At 36.9% G+C, this 22,499-nt stretch overlaps 1 protein-coding gene across 1 annotated transcript in view; it reads left to right on the forward strand.

The window, feature by feature from the left end:
* Positions 1-22,499, forward strand: part of PHF14 (PHD finger protein 14) — a 166,974-nt gene that overhangs the window by 111,305 nt on the left and 33,170 nt on the right. The window contains exons 17-18 of the mRNA XM_086614903.1: positions 693-810; positions 21,044-21,157. Coding sequence (XP_086471029.1) covers positions 693-810; positions 21,044-21,157 — 232 coding nt within the window. The remainder of the gene's footprint in view (positions 1-692; positions 811-21,043; positions 21,158-22,499) is intronic.

The raw sequence follows: 22,499 nt of genomic DNA on the forward strand, positions 1-22,499 counted from the left end.
TTGAGCTTTTTATGTGAACCATATGTGGTACAAAACACTAATGAAAGGTTTCTAAAAATGAATGTAAAATTGTTGTGCGTACATAGGGCAGTTTTATAAGTGAAAGATCACAGTGAAATCCTTTTAAAGTCCCTTTCCAGAAAATTCAAAGCGAATCAGAAAAAGTTTTGTGCATTTATTTATCAACCACATAGTCCTAGTGTAAAACATATAACTCGTACCTGTAAATTATACTTGAATTGTTGAATATGTGAGAAAATATTTCAGTTTGCCCTGAAAAAGTAGATGTGTAAAATTATGTCTTAAAACTATGAAAAATCAATATTGACACTGTCTGAAATACCCCACAAATTTCTGAAAATAAATGACATTGAATTGCATTGAAATACCTAAAAAATTGAGCTGGATATACATTGTTTTCTTTAATTTACAAGTCTCTTAAATAGTGTCATGTATATAAGATGATGACAAAGGTGATGTATGAGTGTCTGCATCAGAATATTCCAAAATAGGCAGAACCTACTTGAAGTGTTTCTGTTTGAAAATACCCCTTATAGAAAAATGACTCTTCTGTATCATGATAATGGATCAGGAAATCTTGTCCTGAGACTTGTAGGGTAGTGCCATGTAAAATAGTGTAGTAGTGCCATTTATATATTTTTTTTTTTTTTTTTTTTTTTTTTCTGTTGCAGGTGTGATGAATGCAGGCTTTGCTACCATTTTGGCTGTCTAGACCCACCCTTGAAAAAGTCTCCTAAACAGACTGGCTATGGATGGATTTGTCAGGAATGTGACTCTACATCCTCCAAAGTAAGTTAATGCATCCCATGAAATAGTTGAAGTATTCTGGTTTTAGCAGTCCTACTTAGCGTCTCAAGTTTTTGTTGAAGCACTCTACAGTCTGCTCTGAAAAACAGTAGAAGGTCATAAAACAGTGATCTCAGATTCCCTGTAAAATGGGTAAAAAACAGAATGTATGCAAAATGGAAGTTTCTTAGTAAAGAGAATTTTATTATCCCAGTTCAATGTTTTCTTTCCACATTATACTCTCTCTGAGAAAGGAGTATGGATATTATATCAGAATCAGTAACATTGACAAGTGGAAGTATTTCAGAATACTCTAAGGACAGAGGTAGAAAATACATGTTTTTCTAAGTAAATGAATGTGATTTGAATTACTAAACCTGTTTTTTTCATTGGAAAATTGTGTGAAGGTTGTTAATACATTATATTGATTGTTATGCCTTGATTAAATACAACATTTTAAAACTAGAACTAAATTTTTGACATGGATTAACTCTAATAATATTGACAGTAATAGTATGCTTCTGTAGTACTGACTTTTTGGAAAATAAAGATTTTGATTCTTTCTTTGCACAGAAACTTCTTTAGTACTGGCATTCTTTTATATCATCACCATAACCTCTGACGAGATGCTTTCCAGTTGATTTTCAAAATTGGATTTATAAATGTATGTTAAAATAAAAGAGCATTCTAAAAGTCTTTAAAATTTTACAGGCTATTCAGCCACTTTCTTTGTATTTCACAGAATTTTTTAACTAGTAGGGAAGTGACTCAGCATTTGGATACATGGGGACACAACTATGCAGAGATGCCGTCTTAAGTTACCTGTTAGTGTACTTGGATACTTGAAGTCTTTCATGATGTTACTTTTAAAAATGGAAGATACAAAATGTTCAGAGAGAGGTATAATTTTTTGACTTAATGTCCCTTTCCAGCTGGAAAAATATGGTGTTCAGTTTCACCCCAGGGGGTTAATCAAATTGTTCTTCTGTAAGGAGGTATGAAGACAGACATCGGAAATTAGCTGTCCACTACAGTTTGGACATCAAGCAATCTTTCTTGGATACCACTTACGTGCAACGGACATTCCAGGAGTGAATTAAAATTGTTATTGAATTTCTGTCACCTGCTTAAACTAAATGGGGTTCTTGATAACATTAGTTAAAATCTTCCGTCTCCTATTTTGTTGGCTTCTTCTGAGTAAACAAAAAAAACCCCAGGATTTGTGATTTCTAAATGTGTTTTCCAGGAGATTAGCACACTGTGTACCAGATAAAATTTTTAGAATACTTTATCATGTAAATTAAGTATGATTGACTTCACTTAGCACAGGGCATGTGTTAGTTTTAAGGTACATGTTGAAAAATACAATGTTCTGAAGAGTAAACAAAGTTTATCGTTAGAATGATGATATATTTTGTGTTATCTTAGTGATTATTACAAATTAAAAAAACCTCCTTGTTATTGTGTTTAACTTTCTTTTTCATTCATAGAGATTTTTAATTAGTAAATCTCAATGAAGTCTTTTGCACTTTCAAGCACAGACAATTTGAAATGTATATGAGTGAAAAGGTATAAATATGAAAGATACTGAAAAATTGTCTTATGGGGACTCCTTGTGGTTTCACATAGCCACTTTCCCATAGCTTTTCCACAGAGCTGTGCAGAGAAAATTATCTGAAAAAGCTATATTGCTCTATGTTTTATAAAGATTTTTTTATGTAGCTTTTTTTGTTATATTCTATACTGCATAAAAAATTCAAGCAAAGTGATGTTGAGTTAAACTCCTTACAGACCTTCCTTAATACGAACATATTATTTAAAGGATTAGGGCTTTGTATATGTAGTTAATCATTTTCAAATCAATATTCAGTATGGCTTTAGGATTGTGTATTTTATATCCACAATTTTGCACAGCTTTTCACAGCCAGGAAGAGCTGATATGATAAAGGCTTTTTGTACCCCCCAGTGGAGGGGTAGTCTCTCAAATGTGTACTCAGAGCTCAGAAGAGGAAAACCTGTAGAGAAAGTCGCGTTGTTTGCTGCACTCCGCCTGACCTATGGATGAATTGCAAGCCTGAGCTACCAGCAATTTCAATCTCAGTCACTCTCTAAAACCAATTTTTGGTGTGTCACAATGGAGTTTCTTGTACGGATTATGGCAGCAAAATGGGATTGAATTTCCAGCTTTGACCAAAGAGACTATTGTGTAGTTTTCATTCCTTCAACTTAGTTCATGAGTTTTGATCCAATTTAAATCACTGTTGCAGTATACATTTTAAAATTCCCCGACAATATCTTCTGTCGCGGTATTGGGCCTTGAAAACAGTTGGTAGGTAAATTACACTATTTCAGAGACAAGAGAGATTATAATGCATAGCGTATAATGGTTCAGTTAGTTTTTATTTCTAATTATGAATTTCAATTTTAGATGTTCAGGAAAAGTTGCATACTGCTGACAACGAAGACTGATTTTATTTTCAGATTTTGCTAAGCGCTTGCAGGTGTCAGCAGTACAAGGGATGTAATTTAGCAGTAATAAACACATGCTTTAAATTATTATGTGTCGCAAGCGTTGGACATGCTACTTCCATTTTGCTCTTGGTAGTCACAGGACTCTTCAGCGATTGTGTCAGTTTTTCCACCAGCGTAACATATTCCCATATTACCCTGCCTGTCAAATAATAGACAGACAGTGACTTTGCTGTAGGGCATGAGGGCAACAGCTTCTCTGCTGGTAATACTCGCTGTCACTTTTATGGAATGGGTGATGCTCGCTACTAAGGTCTGACAAGCTCTCTCATCTCAAAAACATTGTAGATTTTGTTACATCACATGAAAGCTGAAGTAAACCTGTAAGCTCTCCATTTCTAGAACGTTATCCATCTACCCTGCAAAAGGATTACTGTGCACTTTCAGGATTCCCAACAGCACTTTAAATCATAAATTTCCTGGTAGTTTCACATGGTGATATTTAGAAGGAATATAGAACCTTATTTTAGTTGAATTTAATAAAAATAAATAAAAATGTGGTAATGTTCAGTAGGAATAAATGTGGCCTGAATTTGTTTATTGTGCGCGATAAGGGTCTCATTATGAGGTTTCATTGTTACTAGATGTGGATTCTTTTCTCTTGCCTTCCATTTAAAAAAGTATTGTTTAAAGTATCTCCTCCAATTTGAAAATTTTGCAAAGAACCAAGGCAACAGTTTAAACATATATCATAGTGGTTACAGTGACTGTGCTAGTTAGGTTTCTTTCTGCTCATCTTGACATACAATCTATTTTTTAAAATGCTGCAGAGTGTACATGTCAGGTCATTATTTGAGTGCTGCAAGATCAGCTGCCTTGTCTCTGAACTTCTGTTTAGTTTGCTTTTATTTCATCTTTTTACTGTATTGCATTTTTTCAGTGGAAATAAATTGTCAGTATATATGCATAGAATTCCCATCTAAGCCCCTCAGGAAATATTTTCTACATTTCTACTAGAAATACATGACACGCCAATCCTAGCAAGTAATATTTTTTAGTACACCTTTGGTGTTTGAAAGCAATCATAGATGATTTTACTTATTAGCCAAGTGGAAGCATTTTTTTGGGTATATCTCACTTTCACATAGTGAATAAGCAAGTGTAATTGGACACTATAATATTAAAATATTGACTATAATGTCTGGAATAATATTTTAAATTAAAAATAGGTTTTTTTAATGTACAATTTATTTCAAACCTTTTAGTTTGTTCAGATAAAAAGAAAAAAGTGAGCAATTCAATTTAATTCTTGTAGTCCATGGAATTTTATTCTAATGAGAAGTAAAGTTGTTGGTTAAGAAGGCCTATGAGGAGTGTAGAAATTTCTGTGCAGGTGACAAATCTCATTACAGTTTACGGAATTTAATGTTTTTCATTGTGTCTTTTTTTTCAAACTCAGGGAGCATTTCCTCACAGATGTGTGGTTTCGCACAAGTGTGTTAAAAAATAAACAACGAAACAAAAAAAATCTTCATATCAAGCCCTCAGAATTTAGGAAATATCAAAATTAAAGTGGCATTTAGCTCTCTAAGTCCTTTTGTGGCTATGCACAAATTTGCAGCCTTTAATTGCTTCATGCTGTGATATTATTTTTTTCTTATAGGATGCCTGCCTTCTCCAATTTAGCTGTCAGGTGTCACTAAAGGGGATTAATTTGGGTTAAGTGTTAGGAAGAGATATTGTCTTTAGGTTTTGCAAGGCATGAATACTGAAGCGATGATTTCAGGAACACAAAAAAAGGAAGCTTGACCTTTTGTTTGAAGGAGTTGAGTTGTGACCAGAAAATTGAATTTTACCTTTGTCTCAACCCAGAGCTTCTGTGAGTGCTAGGCAAACTAAAATTTTCGAATGTTTAGTAATTTTTTCTCCTTGTTTGCTGTTGCCCAACTTGGATCCCTTGGCCCTACGTGCACAAATGCCGTATTCTTAGAGCTGCAGTGAGTGACGGCGTCAGCTGTGTTTTGAAAGTACTAAGTTTCCATAGTGATGTGGTCTGGACAGTTGCAAATTGAGTAACTAATTTAACAGAAATCTTAATTCTTTCTCTCTCTGTGTCTTGGCTTTCGTTTCGTTTTGCACAATGTCGGTACTGCTCCCTTATTTTAGACATTTTCCTGTTCACTGACGATAGGAGGGAGCTGAGGCAGTTACTTTAGATTAGCAAGGGTTATAGTTTAGGTGGGATTTTCCTTGCTTGAGTACACACAGAAGATGATTGAATCAATGTTGCGTGGATAGACTGTATCTGAGCATTTACTAAATGTTTGGAACAACGTATTTTCAATATAGCAAATATCTTCAACATTTTATGTATACAAGAAAACCCTATTTGAATATAATATATGAGGTTGGCACATGGTGGTAGTATACATGCGTGCTTAATCATGTCTTAAATATGTTTTATATATGATATATTTTATCATTCAACACAATGTGATTTTAACTAGTTACATTTAAAATATGTCTTTCAAAAAATAAACCAAAAATCCTTCAATCAATAATTGAATCCTTAATTCAAACTCATTTCAGTTGCATATTCTGAGAAAGGATGACTGCAATTGTAAAGAAACTGACCCTAATTTAGTCAGCTTACATCAGAGAGTCTGTTGCATCAGAGCACCTTCTTTTGAGGGCACAACATACAAGCAAATGCATTGCCACTATGGCAAACGGCATTGCAGCTGAAAAACGATAAAAGAACACTGCCAATAAATCTGCTTGCTGATAGAAGCAGAACATAATATAATGGAAAAAAGTTCAATTTTTGTGCAACATTTTTCATCCTTAAGTTAGCAGTATTTCAAAGTGCTTTACAGAATAACAAATTGTATTGTGCAATTCAGTGACCACAGTTGTAAAGGTAGAATCTGTTTTCACTTTTACTAGGTGTGGGTATTAAGATCTATTTTATTATACAGTCGTCAACGATAGAGTTAAATATTTTTGTGTGTATTCATATATTTTAAAGTCAGTTGAGGAGAAGTGAGTAATGCAACATAAATCAGATTAAGACTGGTTTCTTGTGTGACATGAAACAACAAATTTTTCTATATGTATCAGCTGGGAAATATGTGGTTATCCTAAAATCATTGTTGTCTTCCTAAGCTTGTGAGGAGCAGTCAAACATTGGCACAGGAATAATTTTCTTAACATTAACAAGAGAAAATTAACCAAATCTGTAAGGCTGTGTGAAGATTTAACACAAGTCTTTACACCACTTATGCCCTGCTTTTAGAACTTCAGTAATAACTAAACCTTGGCATAGAAATTAATTCAACTATCAAAATAGTAAAAAAAAAAAGGGGGGGGGGCTGAAATTGCAGTGTGCGGTAATTCTTATCAGTTGGCTGAAAATTGCCAGCTGTGTTTTAATATTTGCTCTCCAGGTATCATATTTTAAAAAATGAGTTGGCACAGCCTCTGTTATTTTCTGGCAAACAGGTATAATACATCTATGTAATGAATAATTTATACTATAAAATATTCCAAAAATAATCAGCCTTGAAATTAACTTAAGATGGAACTTGATTTATGAATAGCAGATAAGCTCAGCATAAACTTAGTTGGTATTAAATCCCCAAATTAATCCAAATAATCAGATACACTTAGTTGGCAGATGAAGATTGCCATAGTGTAGGTGGGAAGCTTAGGTTTTAATGAAAAAAAAAAAGGTTAAGCACTGTAAAATATTTCTGGAACAGATGCTTATTTTAAATATTTTTATTCTTCTCTACATCAAAATCAATTCTACCAGTTCCAATACTCTATGTAACTGGCTGCCAGATCCTCATCATGGACTTCTAGTGCTTGTACTTCTTCTTAGGTGCAGCTTAACTGTATCAAAAACAGTAAAAAATGGAAAATACAGCACAGCACCGTCTTTCCCATAACCTTGTCTGAACAAGTCTCTTTTTGACTGATTACACAGATGGTATTACATCTAATACCAGCCAGAAGTTTAGAGAAATTGGAATACAGGGATCATTTTCTTAATGAGGTATTGCTGTTCCAAATGAAAAATCAGATTTCTGATTTTGAAGGATAACATTAGGCTAGATCAAAGAGTATTAATTAAAATGTTTAAAAAATAAAGTACCAATTAGGAGTGCAAAGTGAAATACACATTTTTTCCTTGCATTAAACTTTGTCAAAAAACAGCAGTTGTAATAAACCTGGAAGAGTCCGTTTTCCCAGTGGTATATTCTGAGAAAATTAAGATTTGAACTAAGTGCACAGCAGTTTTAAATGAGTATTTTTGTCAAAGAAGCCCCATTTTCATGGTACTTGGACCAAAAATTGTTTGTTTTCCAAGATTCATTTTCTTCTTCTCCATATTTTTTCTTATCCAGGAAACTGAAGAAATCACTTTCTGCTTAACTTCAATGAGTCTTTTTCATAAACAACCCAACAACGCAGAATTTTTTCCAAAGCTGAAACTTTGCACACTGTTGTAAGTTCTTTTTCTTAATGAGAGACCAGTAGCATCATTTACTGCCTTCCATAATGCTGAATATTCTATGACAAAAGCAGGGGGAAGAAATGTTTTGAATACTACTGAAAAGAGTGATTCATTCTGTTATCATTATACACACCGCCCCCCCTTATACTACCTTTAAAATGAAGCAGATTATTTTTTCAAGAGGCTTTGTGAGTGTCTCATGAATCAAATTATTACTGAGGCAGTCCTCCTTTTCAGAAGTTGTCTTGACGGTTGAGGTTTTTTGTGACTAAAAAAATGTTACTAAAGTAAAAACAAACAAGGATGGCCAAAATTAGAAACAAGCGTGGTAATTAATTTTCACTTTGGTTAAAGTGCACACCCATATCTGACTTCCAATGGAACATTTGGGAGGTACCTAATTAGTAAAGTACTAGACTTAAAAACAGTTAAAACACAAACATAGTGTAGTGATTATACATTTTTAATGCATGTAATCTGAATATACACAATCTAATATTTAAATGATTAAGCCTCTAGTTTAGGTGTGGTTTAGTTTAGTAACTATTACCAATTCCAAAGGAGTGAAATCTCTTCATGGGCAGCTGTTAGAAACGCCACTGCTACTCTGTACCTTCTTTAAGTTATGCTTATAACAAAATCTGCTTACAATTACGGTTTATCTGGGAAATAGCTCTTCTACTGAATTATGACTTAGACTTTCTAAGCCATGACAAAAATGAGTTTAGAGCCTACATTGCCTGCTACTGTAGTGCTGAGTGGCAAGGAATCTCTGCTGGGACCTATCTGTGATTGGGAAAAATCCAAAAAGCAGCTAGCATCGTGTTTGAAGTAAAACCACTAAACCTGGTTTTATGCTAACGCAGCGTGAGAGAATGAAAAATGAGAGCACTTTTTCAGCCCTGAGCAGTACCCTGCAACAGGAAGATTTTATACCTCCTCTTTGGTATGCAGCTATGCGTACTCTCGAAAGGATGTGAGAAGGCTGATAGCAGAATAGTGTCTAGGAAGGGCAGGGATGTGACCCCGTTAGAGAACTGAGGGCTTTCTCTTTCCTGCTTTTGAAAATCAGTTTCTAGATATTTACAATATCGAGCAGCATTGTGACAGTGAATTTTACATATTGAAGATGCTATATTGAAATGTAAAAGACATGGAGATAGTAGTTTTAACCCAGGTTTTCTCAGTTTTGCATTCTTTTTTCAGTGAAGTCACAGAAGGAAGATATAAGTGTGTGAAAGCCACCAAATTGTAGCTGCTAAAGCATCATAGCTTACACCACTGATACACATTCAGATCTACTCCACCAGTCCAGTTGTCTTCCTACTTCTAGAGTTCCCAAAATAATGAGCCTTTTGAGTATTGATAATTAGGGGCTTCATGCTCACAGTGGAGCCATAAACAAATTTACCAATAAATTTTAATTCACCATTACTACTTTCTATTAACAACCCTATTGGAAATTTTGATTATTATTTATCTAATTAGTAGAACGCATGTTGATTTTGAAAGCGTCTGAAAAAAGTGTGAATGAAAAGCTTGTAACTGACTTCTGAATTCTGAACCTTTTGAGCCTTGATTAAATTCTTGGTTTAGAGGATAAAAGCTGCCAGGAGGGCAGTATTAAAAAATATATCCATTGTGCATAATCTTTTCTAATTTGAATATTCATGAAGAATTGAAGAGTCAACACAAAGTAGCAAAAAGGTATGTACTTTGCAGTGACATAAACGAAGAGAATCCTGAGAGGTGCAGAGGTGTACCTGGAGTGTGATGGCATCCCATTCCGCTCTGATTTTGTAAAGTAGTGTTCTGTCGCTATCAAATTCCTGAGATCAATTTCTTTACCTAGAAATATATTTCTTGCCTTACGTTTTACATAGAACTAGAAGGTGTGTAAAAAAAGAATTATGTATCTTAATTCCTCACTAGTTCTACTTTATTACCCTGGAAATTATCTTAGCGTGTCGCCTGTAATCATATTCTACATGATGGGAGAAAAAAGAGATCTTTAATTGTTAGTCTCTGGATGAGATCTGAGCACATTGTCATAGTTGGCTAATTACCTGCTCATGTTTACTCTCAAGGTTGATTTTATTTTAAAATCTTTCAAAGAAATGCCGCTATACGTGTCACTTTAAGTAATGTGCCCTTCATCAGTACAGATTTTTAATGCCACCTGGGCAAAATCTAATCATATTGAACTGATAGGAGAGAGAAAGAAGGGGAAAGAAACCAAAAACATGCCATTTTATGAAGTGCTAAGCAAGTAATGAATTTTACCAGAGTCAAGATTTGCTTTTTGTTGTTGCATTAGATAGTAGTAGTGAGTTTTAGTCGCCATTCTCCAATTCTCTTAGTGCCAGCCACATTTAATCACATTTTGCAGAAGACAGCTGGGCATTGCTGATTTGTGCTGCATCAGCCACTTTCTGTGCAGAGGAGTGTCTCATCACTTGGATTTTAGCATTCTGTAGCAGAAGAGTTCTCTCTTCTTAAAATTGCCTCAGCAAATAGCTTGTGTGGGAATATAACTGTAAGAGCATTGCAATCAGGTCTACCAAAAAAAAAAAGCATAAATTGAGGAATTTTAAGATGACTTTTGAAAAGATTTTTATAAAACCTTTAAAATGTATAATGCATTGTTCAATTCTGATAGCAATTAAGTTTATCTTAGATTTCTTAGTAAATGTGTCTTTGGTAATGGTTAAAATTTATTATCTGGTTCGGTGGTTTGAAACACATTTGGGAATGTTCAAAAAGTGTCTTAAGTGTATTTCAGCTGCATCAAACAGTACCACAAGATTTCATATGTGGAAAGCCTTGGAATCTGTAGATATCAAGATTTCTTCTAGCTACTAATCTCATGAAGACTGAAGGGCAGGTGATATCCTTTTAGATGTGGTATAAACAGCCAAGGAAAAGAAGTGTCAAAAAGGAAACAGCAAGATAACCCAGTATTTATGGAAGGTACACACAAGTGTACTTAGAGTGGGTTAATCGCATCACATATTTATTTTTGGAAATAGAAGGGCATCAGCAGATTGATACCATCGTTGACATAATGAATGTTAAATGTGTAACCCGTCTTGTCCAATAAATAAGGGTACATATCAGATACTAATATTTGTAAGTGTACTGCATATTACATGAATATGTAGTTTGTCCTACCATTTTCTTCTAGTGCCTAGTATCTCCACTGGTTGTTATAGGTTGAAAGTATTGCAGAATGCAGAGGAACTTCAGAGCAAAATGATATTCTAAATACTTTTATTTTAATTGCTAGCAATAAGGAACTTTTTTAAGGTTATTATAAGATGTCTGTGTTCATGTAAGGCTAGCTTCAACAATTTTACGTTTAAAAGGTAACTGAGAAAATACAAACGGTTTGAGATTTGGGAGATTTGATTTATTAATCTATTACTAATTCTTTCGCTGGAATGACTTATAGATCTATTGTTATTTATGTGCTTTCTGGGTACACCATAAACAGAGACTGAAAAGCTCCTTGCTATCAAATAGTAAAATATTCAGAAGAGAATTGTATCCTTTCTCAGGTACCCTGGTTAATACACAATGAATCATTTTACCCAGTGACTTGTTCTTCCATTCAAAGCGACCCACTTCAGCTAAAGAATAGTAAAATGGCTGAAGTGATCCCTTGGGAAATGTGATTTTGAACCCTCTTGAGAAGAGGGAATTGAACCAGGATCTTCCCTATGATGACTGAATGTGTTCACATTTAGGGCAGCAGTCAAACCATCATTTAAAAGTAAGGCATAGAGTGTGTATTATCTCTCTCTTTTTATATTTTTTTTTAATTTGAAAAAGAAGAAAGGGGAGGGGGAGCTGTTAGATCCCAGAACGCTTTCAGTGTAGTGAGTCTCAGTAGGAGGATGGGAACTGTTGATAATCCAGGGTAGCACTACTGAATTCTGAATAAAGCTGGTATTTAAAATACCCTGTTATTTTGAACGTTTTCTATTGGTTAGTTTAAATGGTTCTACATTCCGGTATGCTCGTTTTCATGGATCTTAACCCCAGGTATCTTAGTGTGTATTTGTCTTAGCATTTAGGTTAAGTTGGGGAATGCATTTTTGAAAGGAATCACCCAGTTGCTACCAATTGCTGTGCTTTGGTTCCCATTACAGAGTGGTCTCAAAAGTGTGCGAGCCGGATTCCTGACAAGGGGCACTAAAGCTGAGCATGTATTCTGTCTGCTAACGGGCATGACATCTCTGTGACCAAACTAGTCGTATCTTTGAAACGTGTATAGCACATCTGCGTGATCCTCAACACCGATTCTTTTGCTCTACAGAATTGTTCCCATCGCACCACAATAGTTACCGGTATGAAGTGACTGTTGAAACCACTTACGTTTCCTGTATCAAAGGTTCATTTGTGGTTTAGTTTCATTGACTACAAAAGTTCTTTCATTATTATTTTGATAAGAGAATTTGTGAAATTCACACGTCAGTAGTCTCAAGGTCAAAACCCTAAAAACTAATACACGGGTATATACGGCTGGGGTGTTAAACTTTATCATTGGTATGTTTGTATAAGCACTGAATGCATGTACTTTTAACTGAAAGAATCTGGTCTGCAATGTTATTAAGCAACTATATTTAAGAGTAGGGGACTTTATGTGTGTTTTCTACTACAGATGAGAAATGTAAAAATTAATTTTATCTGGTGGATGTAGTCTTAAAAAAACTATGCAGGGAAGATATTCATGCCTCTTAAAATGAGGTAATAAAGTTGACATTTCGAGTGAATTTAGGCTCATCATTCCATGTATCATTTAGAGTGTTCTTAATTAGGGAAGAATGAGGAATTTCCAGGCCTTTCTGAGGATGCTTTAAACCAGCGGCCCTAGTTGTGACCTTTCAGTTCCTGTGGGCTCAGCAAAAGATGGCTGATTAATGTCACACCTTAAACTGTGTCAACTGGGCTGTTCATTCCCCTACATTGTCAATGTAGCTCAGTTTGACAGATAAAATATCCTTATGTTTCAGCTGACTACTTTATATTAATAAGAGTATGCATCTCTATTTGGTAGTATAAAGTTATATGGAAATTTTTTTTTAATTACTCTAGTGACTAGCATAAATGAATAGGTCCAGGGCAGCCACGAAATAGTGTTCTTAACATTTGTTTGGACCTTCTTAAAGGATGTTCAAAAGATTTTTAATTTGGCACATTCTGATGTTAGAGAGACCTGAAAAGGAAGATATAAGAAACACTTTTATAGAAACATTTCCTGTAGATATATTCATTCTTTTAAAATGTTTTTATGACTTTGAGTTAATGTTTTATTTTTCTGCTTGATCACTTGAAAATAAATGATACTTTTTAGGAAGAGAGAGAGAGGGAGAGAGAAATGCAGGACGGGAAAAAATAATGGGCCTGCAAGAAGCATCCTTGGCTTAGAAGGGCAAATGTGAGCACATACCCATTCCTAAGAATGAGAAAATTCCACTTGGAGAAATACATAGGAATCCTTATAGGGGAGGATGGGGTGAATTAAGAAATAGGGCCGTGGCGAAGTGGAAAGAAGGATGTGGAGGGCACGCCAAAAGCCTTCCCCCAGAGCAGGCTAGAGTCTTTATAGAAACCTCTGAAGCACAGGCAGATAAGCCGGTGCTGTGTAAGGAATGTTTAGGGAGCTATAAAACTTGAATAATAAACTTAGACTGCAAAAAATTATGTACTGTGCAATCCCTTTTTTATTTCATGTTGTTACTGGGGAGAAAAGTCTGGAAGTGGGGTGATATGAAAACCAGTCTTGATTTGATAAGTAGCCTTTGACGATTCTGTGATGCTTTTGGTGGTCGCACAATTTAATATCACTCTGTTTTGCATTATGTTGGGAAAATCTGGACTTCAAGGAGTTGAAAAGCAAGAATCAGTGCTGATGAAGATGTAAGGAGCTACATAAATATTACTTAAAGGACTTCTCAAAGTGGAAAAAAATCCCAACCCTATGAATGTGCTGACCTTGTCTTGAGAATTAAGTTAGATGGTACAATTTAAAGCTTTGTTCCAACATCTGACAGACACACTCTGCATGCTGATGCATAATATCTGAAGATTGTGTACTTGAAAGAAAGCCTTTTCTGAGCTACATTCTATTTTTGTTAGAATAAAGCAGCTGCTTTTTGGAGCAGAGATCTTCTCAAGTGCTCAATCTTCTAGTTCAAGTTAAGCATTAGCCAAGTATTGTGAGCAAATTTTGGGTATGCTTTCTCCCAAGCTGCTGAAGTGGAGTAAAGCCAAGTGCTTTGACCGTAAATTGTGCAAATGTGCAGCTTGACCCTGAGAGGTGGAGGTAGGTTTCCTGCTGTACCTTACTCCCAAGTTGTCACTGCCTCAGCAATCTAAGAGCCTGGAAAGTATGGGGCAATTTAAACATGATTTGAAAAGAAATACAGATGGAGTAAAACTTATCTTTTAGAGAGACTATGTGAATAGATTGCTGTGCCCGGCCCCTGATCATTTCTGAAGGATAAAAACTTTGCTTAAGGAAACAGACAACTGCAACCCCAAATGTAGCCTTACTAATGGAGCAATTGTAGGTGCAGCGCTGCCTTCCACAAGTAATAGCAGGTGGCTTTGTACATTTGTTGTTTAGAAAAACTTGTTTTAAATCTTAGGTGTAAAATGGTGGTATCATTCTCTAAATATATTGAGATCAACAATTGCAGGTTATATGCAACGTACGTACAGCAACACAGTAAGTGCCACACTTACTGTGGCTATAGATGTGTGATGTGTTTGAGAATTTGTTTTGCAACTTTTGATCTTTTTTTTTTTTTAGAGGGGGGAAAGAAAGATCAGAGAGATCAGAGCTCTACAAAATGGGTACAGGGAAGATGAGATACCGTGATAGAGCAGTAATAAATTATGTGTGTATTGTCTTAAAGGGCTTTTAGAACTCCATAAAATAACTTTTAAACTCCATAAAATATAAAATTAGGACAAAAATATCTTTCTAGACTATAGTATATCCTGTTAATCTATTTCATAATAAGAAAAAACAACAAACAATATTTAGGAAGAAGGTGGTGTGGACAAAAAAGGAAAAACTCTTATATGCAGTGATAGTGACATAGTACAGCACTCTTGCCAGTATATTAATATCCTGCAAAAGGACAGATATTGGCTTTTTCCTTTTATTGAAGAAATTATAAAAATTTCAGGTGATTGAAAGAGATGTTCAAGTTTGTACAGAATTTTTTGCCAATAGTTTGAGCCATACTGTACCTGTGATCAATGACTTTAATCTGTGACAGGAGAGGTGTATTTCTTTGCATTATATAGATGAGATGACATTAGTGTGGTGAATCTATATTTTGAAGTTTAATTCCAGGTTTTATATTCTAGTGTTTATTAATTACAATGTTTTAAGAGTTGATTTTGAATGCAATTCAGAGACTTTGAGGGTCAGAAGAGCTATTGAAAGGATACCTTTTAAATGCTGGAAAACAATGAACGATGAGAAAGTAAAAGGGAAATATAATAATCTAGGAGAGTTTGTTTTGGAAGGTGGAGGATTTAGTCTGAAGAGAGTTAGTATTAGTACACCGAGTAATGAAAACGTAGTAAGTATGTGGGCTAGAAAGGGGAAACTAATTCAGGTTCCAGAGGTCAGTGAATGATAGTACCTTCAAATGTTAAAATATTCTCCTGTTTGCTCTTTCTATTTGCATGTGATAAAGTTGGAAGAATAAACATGAAAAACATTATTTTGAGAGTGCTCTTTCTAGCTTTAAATATATGTAAATGCCTTTTTTTCCATTTGAAGAAGGCGTCCAGAGAAAACACATGACCCTGTTTCCTTTCATACTTTGTTCAAACACTTCTAGTAAAATATTAGCAGTAGTAGCATCCTTGTTTTAAAACAACTGTAAAAGTGGGAATTCACCCTTTGGCACTTGGAAACATAGGTAGATTTTAAAGATGCAAGCTAGATGAAAGATAGAGGGATAAAAAATTGAAACAGATGGGTATTGGAAACTTCTTGTAACTTTTAGTTCCTTCATATTGCAGTGTGTTCACAAAAAAAAAATAGTTTGAGGCTAAATAATGTGGTTTCTATATTCAGAAAACAGAGAATTACAAAAGGTTTTGCTTTTGTTTCTGTCTTTAAAAGAAGGCAGAGGTTTTAAAGCTGGGTTAAGGTTTATTACCTGAACCGAGGTAGTTTCAGAGTCAGCTGAGAATGAGACCCAGTTGTGTTAACAGTGTATAAACACAGAAGTCATCATCCCATTCTCAAGAGAGAGGAAAAAATAGCCAAGGACATAACAACAGCGTTGCCTCTGTGACTGGCAGCATGGGAGGTTAGCACGTGTACAGTAAAGGTTGCATTTGTAATTTCCGATCTTTGGAGAGGGCAGAGGAAGAGAGGAGATTGTCAGATGTTAAATAAGATCAGCTTGAGGAGAGAGACAAAGGCAGAATAGAAAGAGGAAAGGAAATTTTACAGCTCTGGAGTGTGACTTAAAAGTTTAAAGCCCATTTTCTTACCTCATTAACTAAGGCAGAGTAAAATCCTAGGAATGGCGAAGTGATTGCTCTCACATATAAGTAGATTGAGATAAACTCTATGTTTCTCCTGGGGATTTACTTTGGCCACCTGTGAACTGTGGAGAACTACGGATATCTCGTCTTCCCTAGGTTTTACCAAATTCTGGTTAAGATGATGTGAATACTTTCAAAGTATGCCCCGGGGGTGTAAGAGGGAATAAGGAGGGTGGGAGTGGTGGGCCAGCGGATGGGGGGATGTCCTGTGGTCCGGGTTGAGAGGCACCTTCCCTGTGACCCAGAAAGGCTTTTCCTGTGCAGTGCTAAAAATGATGCTCTGAGAGGCTACCAGCGCTTTAGCACTTCAATAAAAATGTGCTAATTTCTTCCCTTAGCCTTTCAGCCTTAAGAAGCTGGCTTCATGTTTCAGAAAGGGCTTTTTTTCCTCCTTTTGTATGTCTAAAGGGGAACAAATATTTCTTCTTTGTTACTGTTAGAAGTCTTTGTTAGTAACTTTGACTTCCAATTCATTACTGCAGTCATGTTTTCAGAGCCTGGTGTGAGAGATAAACCCTTTGCAAATGAAGACAGCATCCATTTTCTTTCTACCTCGGGCCACACAGAATTGATTGGGGTAATAAAATGACAGTACCATGTAATATACTGACGGCTCTTTAATTTGAAAACTAGTTCCAGGCTGATTCAAAACTTGTTTAAAGCTAATTTATGACTTGTGTAATTTTCAACTGGACCAAGGTAAAGGATGATATATGAAAACTGATGCAGAGTTAACCTAATATATTCAAACCTGTCAGCTTGAAATCATCTATAAAGGCTTTGTGAGTTGATTCATTTTGATTCTTTTTTAGTTTTGTTTTAAAGTAGCAATGGCAGAAAAAATAGCGGATGCTTTGCTAGTATAAATACCACTGTAAGATACTATTTTTTGTCATCTTTTTTCAAATGCAACTTCTTATGCTTTCTAGCAAGTATTTTATGCATACTTTTTTTCATGTACATTGTTTCTCCATTTTCTTCAAAATCAGAAGCTGTATAGACTTTCTATTTCGTATGAGTCAACATCTGTGCTAATGGTAACATGGGTTGGTAAACAATTACAGTATTTTTTTACCATAACATTCCCTATGAATATACATATCTGTATATACATATGTTTATCATATTCACTTATACAATACACAGCTGTATATGTGTATTGATGTTGTATTTGATGGCTCCGTGTTGGGGAAAAAAAAAAAAAAGTAAAAATAGTCAAATCCTCACATTAAGCCACAACATCAGCATAGCATAAAATGTAAATATTTTCCTCCCAAATCTATCACTTCTATGTAGCTCACAAATGAAATCCACATCTGTTCCATATGCATTATTGATTTTTCAGCATACTGTATCAGTGATACTTCTGCACAGCAAAGGACAAAACTAAAAAAAAGCACAATGTTTGCTTCTATTACAGTAGATGCAAATACCAAATAGGCCAAATGGGATGAAGGGGAGAAAGAACTGAATGCTTTGAGGGAGGTGCTACAGTTGGATGCATCTTTGATTTCTCACCTCCTGCCAGTCATTGTCACCTCTGATCTCTGCTGACCTAAATTAAAAAATAAAATAAAAAAAGCTGAGTGTCCAAGATTCAAAATGTAACCAGCTATGCTTTTGCGTCTGCTGCCATAAAGCTTCTAACTGGTGCCAAGACAAGCAAGCAAGTTCCATCCCAGGATTCAAATGTCCGATTTTTTTATTTACTTGTGTCAAAATGTAATTCAAGTACTATTTTTTTTGCAGAACTGTGACAGATTCAAGCCAATGCTGTTGTGGTATTTTAAACTGCACGAACATTTAGGTCATATGAAAAGAGACATAGTTCAAAGCAGGGCTGTCTGTCTTGCATAAACATAGTAGAATGTCAACACATTTCATGTTTCCACTTCAAGGTTTCATAAGTCCAAGAAGGATCATGTTCTGAGGAGCTTTGAGCAAATTCAGCATTGGACAGGAAAAATGTAATTACTGAGCTATTTTAAAGGGATTCACCTGGAAAGATATGTGAAGTAGAGATACTAGAGTGTTCCCCCTCCAGGCCTAAAGACATTTTTCCAACTTTCTAGCCTCCAGCAACCACCTCCATGTATTAATTCTTTTGCAATATCTGATCTTACCTGTGATTATCTGTGTGATTCAGTGACAGGTGTTGGACCTCAGTATTCACTTTTTTGCTTCCAACAGTCCATGCATACATTGGGCTAAACTGCAAATGCTGAATATTATCGTTATGAAATTTTAATTTACTTTTTAGAGATTGCTGTGTTGAAAAACTTAATAATGAGCTTTGCGGCTTGCAGTTTCCAAAAGTATAATCTTGATTTCATTGCAATTAATGACTGTAGAGAGAAAGTGATATATCAAAGCACATATTCTGCTTCCTAAGCAATGACATCTAAAATATCTTCTGTAATGAGCATTGCAACAAGCACAGTAGAGATAGTACTGCTTAATGGATTTTTTTTTCTCTGTAGTAAAATATCTCAATCTATGCAGTTATCAAAACCACTGTGTGAAGCAGTGAAGGTATTAAAGCGGTTTTTGTTTTGACTGATCTGGTCATGTTGCATTGCAAAGTCAAGGCAATTTGGAAAGTAGAATGTAAACTACCTAAGAATTTTTATTTTGTTTATTGTAATGTAGTGTTAAAGTTACTAATAGACAGCCAACTTGTCGTGGTTTTAGGCTGATCCAGCAACTAAAACTCACACAGTCTCTCCTTCTCCAGTAAAGTAGAGAGGAGAGAAAAAAAAAAACAAAAGGACTGAGGGTTGAGACAAGAACAGAGGGAGCACCCACCAACCATGGTCCTGGGCAAAACAGGCAGAGCTTTTCTCAAAGCAAAACAGTTTATTAATGATTACTTAGAAGGACAAAGGGAAACAAAAACCGATTACTTGAGAGGACAGAAAGAAACAAAACCAGATCTTAAAACCGACACCTTCCCCCCCCCCTTTCCTTTTCCTCCCGGCTCTACCTCCTCCCCCCAGCAGCACAGGGGGCAGGGACTGGGGAGTGCAGGTCAGTTCATTCCGTGCTGTTACTGCTGCTTCTTTCTTAAAGGAGAAGGAGTCCTTACACCCTTTTCCCCTGCTCCAATGGATCCCCTACCCACGAGGAAAAATCCACAGACTTCTCCGTGAGTCCAGCCCACTGGAAACAATCCTTCCCCACAGATTGCTCCGGTGTGGGCTTTACCACAGTCTCGGGTACTTAGGGAGCTGTAGCCACTCGCTCCGGCGTGGGTCGTCACGCAGACTCCAGATGCCTCTCTGCCTTGCCGTGCACCCCAACACGACCATCCTCGGGCTCAGGCATTGTTGGGGAAGTTTCCCGGCTGCTACATGAGAAGCACCTGTGCCTCATCAAGACAGGTGCTGAGTCACGTTGGTTGGCCGGAGACCACGTGACCTATGGGAAGTTTAAAGGTGGGGCACTCCCAAAAGGGAGTGGGGCATTTCCCTCCTGGAGTTTGGAGAGGTAGGAGCCCTCGGGAGAGCGTGAATTGGAGCTCTCTGTTGGATTAAGGTAGCAGTGAGTTTAGAAGAGCCTTCTGATTGTAGAATACCTTGTGGTCGCAACAGTCGGTTGGTTGCGACCCATCGGAAGAAGACACAGGCAGTCCGCGACAAGGCATCTTCTCCCCACGGGCTGCGAGTGGGTCGCTGCTCCACCGAGGCCGTCCTGGTTGCAGGGGGGCCGCCTGCTATCTCACCATCAGCCGCAGGGGAAACTCGGCTCCGGCACACCTCCTCCTGCTCCATCCTCACTGACCTGCTGTCGATGCGGCTGTTTCTCTCAGATCTCAGTCCTCTCCAGGTGAACTCAGCCCAGTGGACACCCCGGGAGTGGGGTGCCCCCGAGTTCCCCAGCTGGCTCCGCCGCCGCCATTCTCCGTGGGCGGCGCCGGCCCGACGCAGGCAGCTGCCCGGCCGGGAGCGGGGGCAGTGCCCTCCTCCCTTCTCTGCTCGATCCTGGGCGAAGCACCTTTTCCGGTCCCTTTGTCCTGACTTAAATAGGGCAATTCGCAGAGGCGCCCTATTGGCTCAACCCCGAGGGGGATGGCAGTCTGATCTGGTGGCCGGAACTAAGCCTAACCCGGTTCCAAAACCGGGGAGGTCGCAGGGAGCAAAACCCCTCTCCTGCCACCAGAACCACCCCCCCCTCCACATCAAACCATGACACAACTCTACTAACTTTTCTAACTTGACCAGGTTGTGTGCTATATTGATTTGTGGTGATTGATCAAATACGTTTGTGTGGGGTTCTTCTAGCATGGTCCCAGCTGTTTTATAGAAACCTCCATCTTGAATAAGGGGGTGAAATGTAATATTCCCTTCCTTGCAGTTCAGGAGCAGGGGTAGGTATGGACAAAACAAGAACTTTGCAATTCTGCAATGCTGTATAGCTATTTAATAAGTCTTATAATGCTCTTTTGAAGAAATTATTACCGTTTTAAGAGAAAATATGTGACAGATGTTTTTGCCTCTGGGATAAAAGAAGTTGCCCAGGGTATAAAGAGTAGAGTTTTAGGCCTCAAGTATTTTTCATCTCTCTCTCTCTCTGTGCTTAGAGCGCAGTTCCTCTGAAAAGTCTCATTTTCTTGGCGTGCCACATCAACACGCTGCTGAGGGGTCTATTTGTCTCTGTTGCCCTCAGGACTCCGAGCCGTCAAATGAGGTGGTTTCAGAGGCCCCAGGTAATGTGGTACCCTCTACCTCAAGAAGTAGCTCTGAAGAGCTGGTATCGGTGGCACAGAAACGTCCAGAAGAGGTAGGATACACATTTGCCTCTGTTTTTCATGCCTAGTGTTGTTTTGCTCATAGCAGAGACTTTTTAAAGGTAAAGCTCTATCTTACCCTCCGACACCAACAACATGCAAGACCAAGGTAAATCTCAGGACCATGATTAACGGTACCTATAAGCTGAGTATATTCCATCTGCTATCTTTTTTTTGTACTGTTTCTTATTATCAGTGATTGGGAAAATATTTTTTCTTGTTCCTGTCTTTCAAGTTATGGCAGTAACAAGAGTCCCGTTAGATTCTGGCAAATTGAACTTTATGACACTAAAGAGTGAGAAGTAGAATCTGCACATGGGTATATAGGTAGATGTAAAGCTTTTGTCATCCTTCACTAAATTTAAATACGGGTAACTGCTGGATTGTGCAAAGGAAACTCTTGCTAATACTGTGCCTTTTTTTCATACCCTTGTTTTCCAAGAAATGATACTAGATACTAATGATGTAGTATGATTGTTAAGTCCATACTCCCTGTTGTTATAAGAAGAGGTGCCGGCTTGTAAGGTAGTTCCATAATGTAGCCAGTGACTTGGGTCTTTTTCTGTCACTGCCATGCTTACTTGTCACAGTACTCTATAGCTGGAGGAGAGGTTATCTGCAGTGTTCAGGCTCAAAACTTCATTGTAGTCCTTTCAGAGAACCACTATTACCCTTAAATTAACCCTTGCTGTGAGATGGAAGTCTTTCATTTGGGTTAGCCTTAACATTCTTAATCTTGACTTCCTCAAACAGTGTAGTTGTTGTTATTAAAGATCTTCCCCAAGTACCAGGTAATATAAAGACTAGTCTTTCTTGCTTTTTCCTGATTTCTTCTGACTGTAATCTTCCCAGTAGAGGAGAGTATGAAATACTAGCCATAGGAAATATAGTGCTATTTATTAATTTTTTAGTGCAGCCTTTAGATAATTGTCGAATACCTTCTTGAATTTCTCCTTTCCTCTGATAGTCTTGTCACTTTGTCTGAAGAAGAGAAGTCCGCAGTACAGGGCCAGGAGAATTCTTAAGAGTGTCTTCTGGATTAAGACCAAATAGGTACTTCACTTATTTTGGAGTATCACAACATATTCTAAGACAGAAAGTCAGATTGTCACATCTAAGCACTCTTGAGGATAGAGTAATACAAGCTTTTAGTAATACTTTTGTATATAGTCTTGAGTAGCGAAGGGACCTCTAGTCTATGGAGGGCCTTGGGTTCTGCCTCTGAAGTCTCAGCTTTGCCAACTTAACCTTACTCCGCTGGAGAAATTAAAATTGAGAGCACAGATGTTATTTAAAAATAAAAATAGAGGAAAAGTGCTGCAGAAAGAGGAATGA

This window comes from Tauraco erythrolophus, chromosome 7, assembly GCF_009769465.1.
Source record: "Tauraco erythrolophus isolate bTauEry1 chromosome 7, bTauEry1.pri, whole genome shotgun sequence".
NCBI lineage: Eukaryota > Metazoa > Chordata > Aves > Musophagiformes > Musophagidae > Tauraco > Tauraco erythrolophus.